This window comes from Chroicocephalus ridibundus, chromosome 16, assembly GCF_963924245.1.
Source record: "Chroicocephalus ridibundus chromosome 16, bChrRid1.1, whole genome shotgun sequence".
Classification (NCBI taxonomy): Eukaryota; Metazoa; Chordata; class Aves; order Charadriiformes; family Laridae; genus Chroicocephalus; species Chroicocephalus ridibundus.
In genome coordinates, this window is record NC_086299.1 from 8,649,164 (window position 1) to 8,660,183 (window position 11,020).

General features: G+C 44.8%; 1 protein-coding gene across 2 annotated transcripts in view; it reads right to left on the reverse strand.

The window, feature by feature from the left end:
• The window catches only part of MXRA8 (matrix remodeling associated 8), a 40,694-nt gene extending 30,010 nt beyond the window's left edge, over window positions 1-10,684 (reverse strand). For both annotated transcript variants that reach the window (XR_010073547.1, XM_063354208.1), the window contains exons 1-5: window positions 10,469-10,684; window positions 3,433-3,453; window positions 2,695-3,003; window positions 2,018-2,119; window positions 304-762 (exon numbers count right to left, since the gene is read on the reverse strand). Coding sequence is in view for 1 of the 2 variants with exons in the window: in XM_063354208.1 (XP_063210278.1) it covers window positions 304-762; window positions 2,018-2,119; window positions 2,695-3,003; window positions 3,433-3,453; window positions 10,469-10,517 (940 nt within the window). In the remaining variant the exon portion in view is untranslated. The remainder of the gene's footprint in view (window positions 1-303; window positions 763-2,017; window positions 2,120-2,694; window positions 3,004-3,432; window positions 3,454-10,468) is intronic.
• Between the last annotated feature and the right edge of the window lie 336 nt (window positions 10,685-11,020).

Sequence of the window (11,020 nt, forward strand, 5' to 3'; positions counted from 1 at the left end):
ACCTCAGTGTTGCTCTAAGTGGCACCGTCACTTCAGTGGTGTCTATGGTACTTCTGCAGGGCACAGGGTTCTGTTGGCCGTGCTCCCTCCTGCTGGCACTAAGTGATCCCTGCAGACCACTGCAGGGGACAGAGAAGGCAAGGACATTTTGGCATTTGGAGCAAAAGCCTCCTGAGGTGATGATGGGGAATAACATGTTATATTCCTGTCCCGTGGCCTACTGAGCTCTTTAGAGCTCAAAGGTGCAACTGTAGATATTTATGTCTTCCTTAATCAGGAAAGCCATTTCCAGAGGCTACTTACCTACAGCTGGGGCAATGTTATGAGTTGTAAGGTTAACCACCTTCTTCTCTCTCACTGGCTCTGTCACAAAGACTTGGTAGATCCTGCGTTCATGCAGGCCACAGTAGTGATGGTGCAGGTGGCAGGAGTAAGTGCCCTCATCTGCACTTTCCAGCTCTGAAATCCGCAGGGAAAAGTCACCCAGGGCAAAGGCTGTGTTAGTGATGTTCATCTTCTGACGAATGAAGAGAGGTCCATAAGAACGGCGCTCTCCAGAGGCGTACAGATCAATGAGGCGGTCAGCCCGATCATGAGGAACCCCTGGGGGCTGCCTGTCCCAGTGGACCACTTGTTGCTCCTCTTCACTGTGCCGTTCGGTCCAGATGTGGTTATGGTTCACACAGGGGAGCATCACTGTGCTGCCTTCTAGGGCAACAATCACAGGCTTTTCCCCATCCCAGTACTCGTTTGCATCCTCGGCTGTGGAGGAGACAATACAAGTTGTGCAACCTTGGAACATGCATCTTTACATACTAGTGCTATGCTTAAGGACATGAAAGCGCACCTAAGATTGCTCTCAGACCCTGCAATCCTGTAACACATTCCCTATAAAGATCTTGAAGTGCCACAGGGGTAGTGTGCCTTGTTCACACTTACTTTAGCAGTTCGTAAAGAAATGCATCTCTACCCACCCTAGGTCAGTGCGTTAAGCAAGACCACTTTCTTTTCCTTATAACGGAGAGTTAATCTCTTGCCTCAGAAAGCAGGAAGTATATTCTCTCTACAGACTAAGAATGGAATGAGAACAACAGATTTCATCTTCAGTATACTGTATCCCAATTCCCCAAGCAGGAAATGCTTTTCTACCCACAAATGCCTTAATTACTGGAGGAGTTCAAGAAGCGCCGTTTTGTATTTTTTTTCTTGAAAAGGAATAACAGAAAAAGCAAAACACAGATGAGCAGCCTGGAGCTCGCAGGCCTGCCTGGGTGTTTTTATTGCATAGAAGCCGTGAGAACAGGCAGCAGAAGAGATGCACTTCTCTACTATTGCATCAGCCCCAGTAGTTTCACTTGTGCATTATACAAAGGTCAATTTAAATGACACAGTAGTGATGCACGTGTGGCGTGGGTGGCACACACTGCAGTTGCCAACAGCCCTTAGAAGCTCGCTTTTAGAGCTGGAGTTGTGGTGTGGTAACTTGAGGAGGCTTTTTAACTACAGGCTTCTCAGGGTAAGCTCACCAGTCAATGTACAAGGCAGATTTTGTGGCTAACCTGACTGATGATGGATCGTTACTAGGGTTGTTACTGCTGGAGCAGTAACAGGACAGTTAGATAATTGGGCTGCCTAGAGTAAACGTTTAACTTAACGGTCTCCATGCATTGTTTCTCACATGCCGAGAAAGCAGAGAGGTTCACAAATACACACAGCGAATAAAATTTCTGAAACTCAGGGAATCTGATAGTAAATAGCATAGTGAGCACCACTGTCTCCTGATACTTTCCAAACCTCTTGTGGCATCCATGCCCTGAACCTGCAACTGAGAAAACATGGGCAAAACCCTGCATCCACACTGCTCTTCTCTGAGACCAGCAGAACAGCATGCAAGGCCTACCGTCAATCAGTGTACAAGCCCCACCGTGAATTCAACGGAGTCCTGGTGGCCACCGGACTCCAGTTGCCAGACCACGTCCCTTGCAGAAAGGAACACCAAGCTCTCTGCCACACCTACCTTTCTTGGTGATATCTAGTTGGATTTTCACAGTTTCGTATAAGTGGCAGTAGTGATGGTGAAGATTACAAGAATACGTGCCTTCATCACTCTCTGCAACATCTAGTACAACAGGGAAAAGAAGAGAAGTTGAATGTTTTATGCTGAGACAATGATTACTTTTGTCATTTATACCATTTCCCAAATGCTTGTATGGATGCAAGAGGGCCTTTCTATAACTTAGTTCTAACCCATCCTTGTCACCAGGGTGGGCTAAACAGAGAAGAATCATCTCACCTAATATAATAATTTATTCAGTTTTCTTTTGTGTGGAACGTATTTGTATTAATAGATGGAAAGAGAAAGCCGATTTAAGTTTAGCTAAAAGCAGGCATATGAAGAATGACAATCTTAGGTTTATAGTTCAGGAACTGAAATATAATCAAAGGTCCACAAGAAGCCCAACTGACTTTCGGGCAATGAGTTGTTACCAATTCTCTTTTAAAATGGGACTGTTTCAAAGGGAAATAAAACACTGTTGCCAGTGCTTCAGAGAACCTCATTAGACTGATATTCCTCTATGTATTTATAGAAAATGCTCTGTAAAATAGCCATTTTCACTGAAAACCACAAAGTTAATTTAGTCACGAATCCTCCATTCTGCAGATAGCACAGGGAGATAAGATGCTGTTTAGTACCTTTGATCACCAAGGAGAAGTTGCCATCTGTAAATGCATTCTTGGGCATGAATATCCTCCCTTTGTTGTAGGAGCTGTATACACGCTGATCTCCAGCTGAATACATGTCACACAGCCTCTCCATCTTGTTATCTCCATAGTACTTGCTGTACACATCCCAGTGGACTACACGCTGGCGGTCGTTCAGACGATCCTGGGTCCACACCATGCGGTAACTCTTGCAGGGGAGGACAGCCTGTGACCCCAAGGTAGCGCTGATATTTAACACCGACACTACAACGCTGTCCGGGTTTGAGGCATCAGCTGGTACTGAGAGCCAGGAGCGAAGAACAAAAATCAGAGTTACCAGATTAACAGCATGTGAAGAAGACATTAGAGTGGGACTTAGACCTTTCCTAGAATCTCTGCACACCTTCCACCCAAAAAGAAAGTAACTTTGAAGACCAACGTAGAACTCTCTCACGGAGAAATACAACAGAAAGACACATAAAAACACTTATTTCATTCAGTAAAGCAATGTCTATGATGTCTGTTATCAGGATTGTAGATTTGACCCATCCTACCAACCCTTCCTAATCCTAGCCCCCAGTTTAACCAAAGTTTAAAGACACTAGTTCACGGGATGCATGGTTCATGCCTACAGAAGTTAGCGATAAAACCCCCATTGCATGGAATCAGGGTATGTCTCATTTCTACTCACGATCACAAAAACAGGTAGATTACAAAGTTGTCACTTACCTGAATATAAACAAACAGAACCTGTCAAAGCAGAAAAAAAAAAATGTTACTGACAACTAAAGGAAGAAAAAACTACAAATACACTCATAGTCAGCAGCCACCTCCTCTCTTATTATTCCATCTATTCCTCCCTTCTCTGTTAATATACTTATTTAACATGTGTATTGTGGCTAAGCCCGGAGGCTCAGACCTTGGTTGGTCCATGCTGCAGCAGACGTTGTACACTTACAGCAAAAGACAGTGCCTAACCAACAAACTTAAGCTTAAGAGCCATGTGGGATATGCTTAGCCTGCAACTGAATTTCGTACAGCCCATGTCTTCAGTGCATACCAGCCACAGAGGTTTTTTCCACCGAGCTATTCAAACGTTACACCAAAGGTATCTGTCAATGCGTCACGCACAAAAACTGTCTGAAAGGCCTCTTCTGCTCAAGAGGAGACTATTTAAAAATGTTGTGTAAGATAAAAACAAGAACCCAAGGAGGCAGGAGCAAGCATGGGGAAGGGAGGGACCCATAATATCTTAGGATCTGACATCGGTCCTGCATAACAAGGCACCAGCAGAAACAGTAGGGCAAGAACAGTTCATAGAATAGTTTAAGTTGGAAGGGACCTTCTGTTCGACCATTGTGAAAAGAATGCGACCGTTTCATTTCCATCTCCTCTCCCAGCAGACACCCACATCTCAGTCAACGTTCTCTGTGAAGGAAAAGGCCTGAGCAGACTTGGGGACACAGCTGACCTTGGCTCATTTGCTGGGGGTCAGAGCTGCCCAAGCAGAGGGAAGCGGACCCGCACTGCTGATGCACTAGATTGAGAGCCAAAAGATAACTTTCATCACTAAGACTCCAAATCACACTCTGATAAAATTGATGGTGGGATTAATGCCTTGAGGGAATTCTGTAACTCTGCAGGATGCTGAGTCTACCTGACAAATGAGGAGTGATGTGATTTGGCTGTTTCACTTCACACTCCTGACACACACTGTTGTCAGCACTCTGCTGGGCAAACACATCCCCGCTTTGAGACCATGATCCCAGTCTCTCCCGCTTGCATTCCTGGGCTGCACAGTTAACACTGCAATGTTCTGGATGCAACCACAACTCTCTCCAACTCGTGTGACTCAGATCTATGCCCAAAGAACTTTGCAAGAAATGAACTAGTGCCTTTGTTCCTGTATTTCTCTGGTCCAGTCCCTCCTGTTTTTTGTGTAGGAGGGGTCTAGGAGGTCTCCTGGCATCATGCTTTGAGAGGACGATTCAGATTCCCAACACAATGACATCATTCATCTCTCTAACCAGTCAAGCCCAAGTGGCTTCCAGAAAGATCATTAGATGTTTTGTCCTGCTAATGTCATAGGCACAATGTCCTCCAGACAAAGGCTGTATTTTTTTTTTTTTCAGCCCTGGAATTTATGCATTTCAAAAGAGAATAAATTAACTCCAGACTAGGGCTATTTTAACCACACCCCCAGTGCATGGGCTCAGAATAAACTCTGTTTCTTTTCCTCTTCCTATCACAAAACACTGGGCAATGATACCAGAAAACAAAAACGAGCAGCACCATCTGTTGAACTGCCGGTTCAAAGACACTCCAAATATAAGTTATTTTTTCTACATCTATAATCTCAGCATCCCAAAAAAAAAATAAAAAAATCTTGCACAAAGTTTGTACTGCTCTGGATATAAGAAAGAGACATACACAAGACATTATAATTCCATCACGTGATGGTCTCTCCTAATGCCAAATGCTTGATGGTAAAATACAATAACCTGCCAGCCTCTGCTTCTGGAAGCCAGGACTTTGATTTATCTTAGGACAACAGAAGAATGATACAAAGCCCTTTTACATCACCAAATCATCCTTCTCCAGGAGAGATCAGTCTCACTCATGACAGGACAACCAGCATCCATTCGTATCAGTGTGACAAAGCAACGCCCACGTGTCTGAACCGCTGTAGTTTGCTCTGTGGCGAGGGAACACTGCAGTATCACAACATGAACGGCTGCTTGCGTGCTGGGGAGTGCTGTCTATGGGCCGGCTGTCTGCACAGCCAGCACTTCCAGAGTCTTGCATTACTGCTCATTAACAGCAAATTGATTTGGTGCTACAGAAACATCCTCTCCTGGCTCAGAAAGAGGAATGCATTCACTTTTCTCCTTTCCTCTTGCAAGTTAATGTAAAAAACATTGAACCTAAATGCAAGCATCGTAAATCTAGCAAATTACAGAAGTATCCATCTAAGCCTTCCAATATGCTCCGCTCAACAGCCTGTCGCAGCCCTAAACCAACAACAGCACTAACCCCAAGTTTTCTATCTTTTTAGCTGGCCCTACTGGCATGGTAAGGACCACCCAGGTCCCTCTCTCCCACCCACAGGGGCCTTGGCTGCTGCAGCCCTGTCAGCCAGCTACAGGCATTTCTCCAGCACGCTTCCAAACGCAGCTCTCTGTAAAACAAGCAAGCAGTGAAGTTGTCTGTAATGTAACAGCTTTTAGGTAAGAAAACCTTATGCCTTGCAGCTTTTGACAGCTTCTGTTTCCCTCCACTGTTAAAGCTTCTGGTAGCAGCTCCCTAAGAAGCAGGGCAGGAGCACTCTCGCTTACTTGGCAGCTACACTGCAGGGTCTTTCTAGGTCTGCCCCTCAGTGAGCAGATGTTGCTTCCTGCTGGGACAAGGGAAGAGTCTGTTGATGCCTTGCCTGCTTTTTACCACACTACTATTTTGACCTGCTGAGCGTTGCCACACAAAGCTGAACAGCTCAGGGTTACAATGACATTATACACTAGAACAAAACCCATACAAGGTGAAGACACAGTTGAATAGTGTGTTGGAGTTCAGCACAGAGACAAGACGTCGAAGAGAAAGGGATTTTCACTGGTGGTCTGTGTACACACACAGATTCTGGACAGAAGCTTTGGGTCCGACGCCAGGCAGGGCATCATTCATAGTCTCAGACAACATGGTAGGTGGAAATATCAAAAAGAGAGCAGCATAGCAGCCAACAAGCAAAGTTCTAGAAGAGAAAGAAAGCACAAGTCTTTACAGGAGACGTGGGAACTGCACAAGACAAAGAAGGAAGAACTGATTGTTCTGATTCTCCAGCAATGCTGGAAATCTGCACACATACATCAGGTCATGGATAAGATTCAAACTTACTTGAGATGCCTGTAAATGAGATCACTTAGAAATCTAAGGAATCTGGAATGTCTCTGATCTCTTGTATGCCTGGAGAAAATGGAATTTAAAACAACTGACCTTCAATAACCTGGACATAGAGCAGCAGTTAAAGAAGGAATGAGCCTTTTTCTCTTTTCAGTCTCTTCCCTCTGCTCTAAGACCTAGCTCTGCTATGTGAGACAAGCACAGCAAACAAGACATATCCCCCAGCCATGCTTTTTAAAGTTATTGTTTGTGTAACACGGCAGCTACGGAACAAAGGCAGAGATATATCCATAACCCAGCAGAGTTGACAGCTTATGAACTACAGGATTGGGGTAAACTGGAAGCAGTTATTTTGGTGAGTCACACTTCACAATCTGCAAGTGTAAAAATCAAGGAGTATTTATGCACCAAGTGAAAGGTCACACTTTTGTGATCACAGGACTCCAGGACCTGGAGCTTCAAAACAACCAAATACCTCAATAGTTGTCAACACAGAACTCACTGTGGCTTTCATTTTAAAATTTCAAATTTCATGTGATGGATAATCACTTTTGCCTCTCTCTATGTGATGTACCACAAAAAAAACCAACACAAAGACATCTATATGCTGTCCCCCAACATGTTCTGTGCAGAGTCAGCATGCCTCTCAGCAGGATCCTAGAGGTAGTCTGCTGGTCCCACAATATAGGAAGAGGAAAGCAGCCTGCAAAACCATTTCCTAATCCCTTGTAAAAGGCAGAGCCAGCTCTTACTTCTTGAATCCCATCCACTTTTCAAGTAAAGAATTAAGCCACAAAAATTGCAGGCAAACTGGAAGTAAAAGCCTCAGACTCTGGAAGACATCTTACAGAAGCTCTCTAGGCAGTGTCCTTGGAGCAGTTCAAACAGAAAACTGTCCCTTGAGTCTTGCCTGAACAATACCACCACTTGTCTCCTCCTGGAGATAGCTGCTGGCAGAGGGTCTGCTTCACAGGTAGATACATGTGTTCAAGAAACCACTAAGTTCCTGTCTCACGCTAGAGGATGAAAGACTACCAGAGCAGAAAAGGGAACTGCAAACACCATAAGTAGTAGCCAAGCAGCATATATGCTCCACAGGACATGACACTAGCTCTACCTGCAGTGCTCCTGCTGAGCTCAGGAAGAGCCTGGCCCTTGATGTCAGCAGAGCAAGGATAAGCTGCCTGGAAGAGCGCCTTACAATGCAATAAGCATCACTGAAGTCCAGACTGTAGTGGTGGGCAGGAACGAAAACAAACTAAGAAGTCACTGGAGAAATGAGTGTCATAACCCACCAGGCACATGGGTTGAAACAACAGTCTGTGAGGTTGACGCTTTGCTTGCCTGAGTAAGCTCAGCTCATTATTCCTTTGCACGCTTTCTCCAGCATCTCCTGGTCTGTCTCAGCCTCTTTTTTCTTTAGAAAAATGTAGCGACGTCACCTTTACATTAGGAGCACTGAGGGATGGTCTAGCCCTAGAGAAAGGACATGATCTTCACAAAAAACTGTATGTGTCAGATTCCTTATTTCTCCCATAAATCCCATTGTCTGTGCAGTGGATTTAATGGTCTCTGTAGAGCCATTACCCAATTATTGCAAAAACAGCAGCCTGTGCTATGAAGCTGCTTCCAAATACTTTTAGAGAATGGCAGTGGCTCTTCAGGGAGCTGACCCAGCGTCTAAGAGGCCATAATGCTTTATGATGCAGAAACGTCAAGGTGACAGCTACACAAAATGTGCTCAGCTTTCTTCTGGTAGCCATTTTTTTAAATCCACTGACCAGGAATAACATCTGGACCCATCTCAAAGAGGCAAAGGAGGGAGCTAGTGAGCAATACAGTTCCACCTAGACGTCTTCCATTCACCACCCGCCCCTACTGGCCTGGGACTGCAAGACTAAGCTTTTCAGTAAAAAAAGCTTTCCCTTAAAAAGCCAACTGACAGTCAAGCCAGGCTTTGAACTGGGCTTTTATCTAAGTCTCTATGTTTGTTTATTTTTAAAGGCTTCCTGGGACGACTTTCTCAACAGCAGTCTTTTGCTCTCAAAAAGGACATCAGGACTGGAGAGCCCTTAACCACCCATCTACTTCCAAAAATTCCAACACCTCACTGCAGGTAGGAACATGCCCGTGAATTGGCAAAAAGCAAGAATGTGCTGCTTCGGCAGAAAGGAAAAAGCCTTCTGTCTGTACAAGAAAACCAATCGCCATCTTGGCCACTGCACAACCAGGATCCCTCACAGATTTGCCCTGACTTTCTCACAGACAGTTTGGATATTAGCACAGCTTTATAAACCCTTCTCTGCTTTGTGTACTTCACATTGGCTGCGGGCCCACAGAATAGTTTGTAGAGCCATTCCAAACACAGCGCCGTTCCTCCCTGCAAGACATTAACACTTGAGGGTGTGGTTCCTCTCCAGAAGGGATCATCTCTGCAAATACAGAACAGCACAGATTTCCTCCCTTCTCCCCTTCCCATCTTCACTCATCGGGCTATAACCTGACTTGTGCGGGCGTAGCAGGACTCAAACATCAGGACTGCCTGGCATACAGACAGTTATCTCTCCAAAATAAACCTGAAAAAAGTCTGTCAGAGATCATCCATCCTTAGGTGGGACACTGTTGCCTCTACACAGTTCCCCTGACTGCTCCATAGCAACCCAACCTGCTATTCCTGCCCTGGGTGCTCCCCAAGCTCTGCCAACATGTTAAACCACACTGGGGAGTAGCTGGACTGGTTGGTGCTTCTGAAATACAATATGTGGCTTCTCCAGGCTTAAGCCACCCCCACAGACTAGTTTTCTGAGCCACTTTAACCCTTCTGTCCCTATGACTGTTCCCATACGTTGCTGATTCCTAAACCTCGCCTTGAGGTATTGCAAAACTGGGAATGATGTGGTGACATGGAAACTAGATTAATTAGGGACCAAACTAAGAACTCTTCAGCTCACTCCATCTACGTACTGAGGAGTTTTGAGAGGCTGAGGTGACCAGCCACAGTCTTTCATTAACAGGGCTGTGAAGAGCAGGGGGGTCACCAGTCCCCAAAAAGCTTGTGCTCCTCACTTCCTATCGTCAGCACCCTAAATGAAGTCTCTCCATACTGGTCTTAGAACTGTAATTGGTCCTTTGCTCACAGGTGCCTTTCTCAGAGCCCAAAGTGTTGCAAGTGTGGATTTGCTGGGGTTTTGCAATTAATCTTCACATCTTCCCCTGCCATCCAAGCCTTACTGGGCTTTCTAAGTTTAGCGTGGGCTCAGGTTCCCAGGACCCTGAATCTGCTTTCAGCTCTTACAGAAAACTGTGATTAAGGAAAAGGTACAAGCCATTCTGTTATTGTAAGCTCATCAGACTTGTCCTCATTCCTTTTTGCACCTTACTCAAAAGTGAATTCCTATGTCTCTGTCTTTATGCTTACAGAAAAAAACACCTCACCACCACTTTAATTTTTTCCTCCATCCTGAACACATGCATACACACGTACCAGCTGTTTCTGCCTCTTCAAAAATATAAAATAACCTTGGATCATGTAAATCTAACTCTATAAGCTTTACTGTACTCAATTCAAACTTACTGGTTTTGAATTTGCTGATCAAGGCAACTGATAAGACAAAACAGATTGCACAAACATGCTGAATGGAATACTGCTCAAACAACCTCAAAACATTTCTCCATTCTCTCTCCTTTCCTCTCCAAAAAGCATGAGAAATCCATGACACCCTCCCCTCACAGATGAAAACACAGCTAACTTAGGAATCGGAACAAAATCTTACAAAGATAACAGTTCAAAATGTTCTAGCTAACCTCCAGCCCCGTCCTCTGCAGCTGAAATAAAAACAAGTAACATCATGCCGATCAGCTAGGAGCTTACTTTGCTGAAGCAAAATCTGCCACAGAAGGAGTTTTGCTAGTTGCTCCATTTCTTCAGCTTCTCCGTGTTTTCGTCTCTCTTGAAAAACAAGTTGAAGACTTTTTTTTTAAACTTTGGTTTGGTGTGGGTTTTTTTTTTTTTTGTAACTGGAAAACACTATGACCTCATCAATTTACATCCAGAAAGCTGTGGACAGCAGCTCATATTCTGCAGATTTACTCCACCTACAACTTCTAATTCCCCACCTCCCCACTCTGCTCTCCCCCTACATTCACACTCCACCTCCTTTCTTTCCCTAACGCTTTCTGCACGGCTACTACAAACACCCACTCTTCTCTTTCCCCTCCCTCTGGGACCTTCTGATCTGCCCCTGACTTTGATGTAAAAGTTTTATCGGGTAAACTTGGTTCCACACAGCTCTGGGCTCGTGAAACAATTTTTCTCCCTCCCCCTAGGGATGGAACTAATTTTCCTTGTGCTTTACTTGATCCAGCTGTTCCTTCCTTTGTTTGACACTCGTCCAGCTGTCTGCTTGAGACTGGATTTATTCTG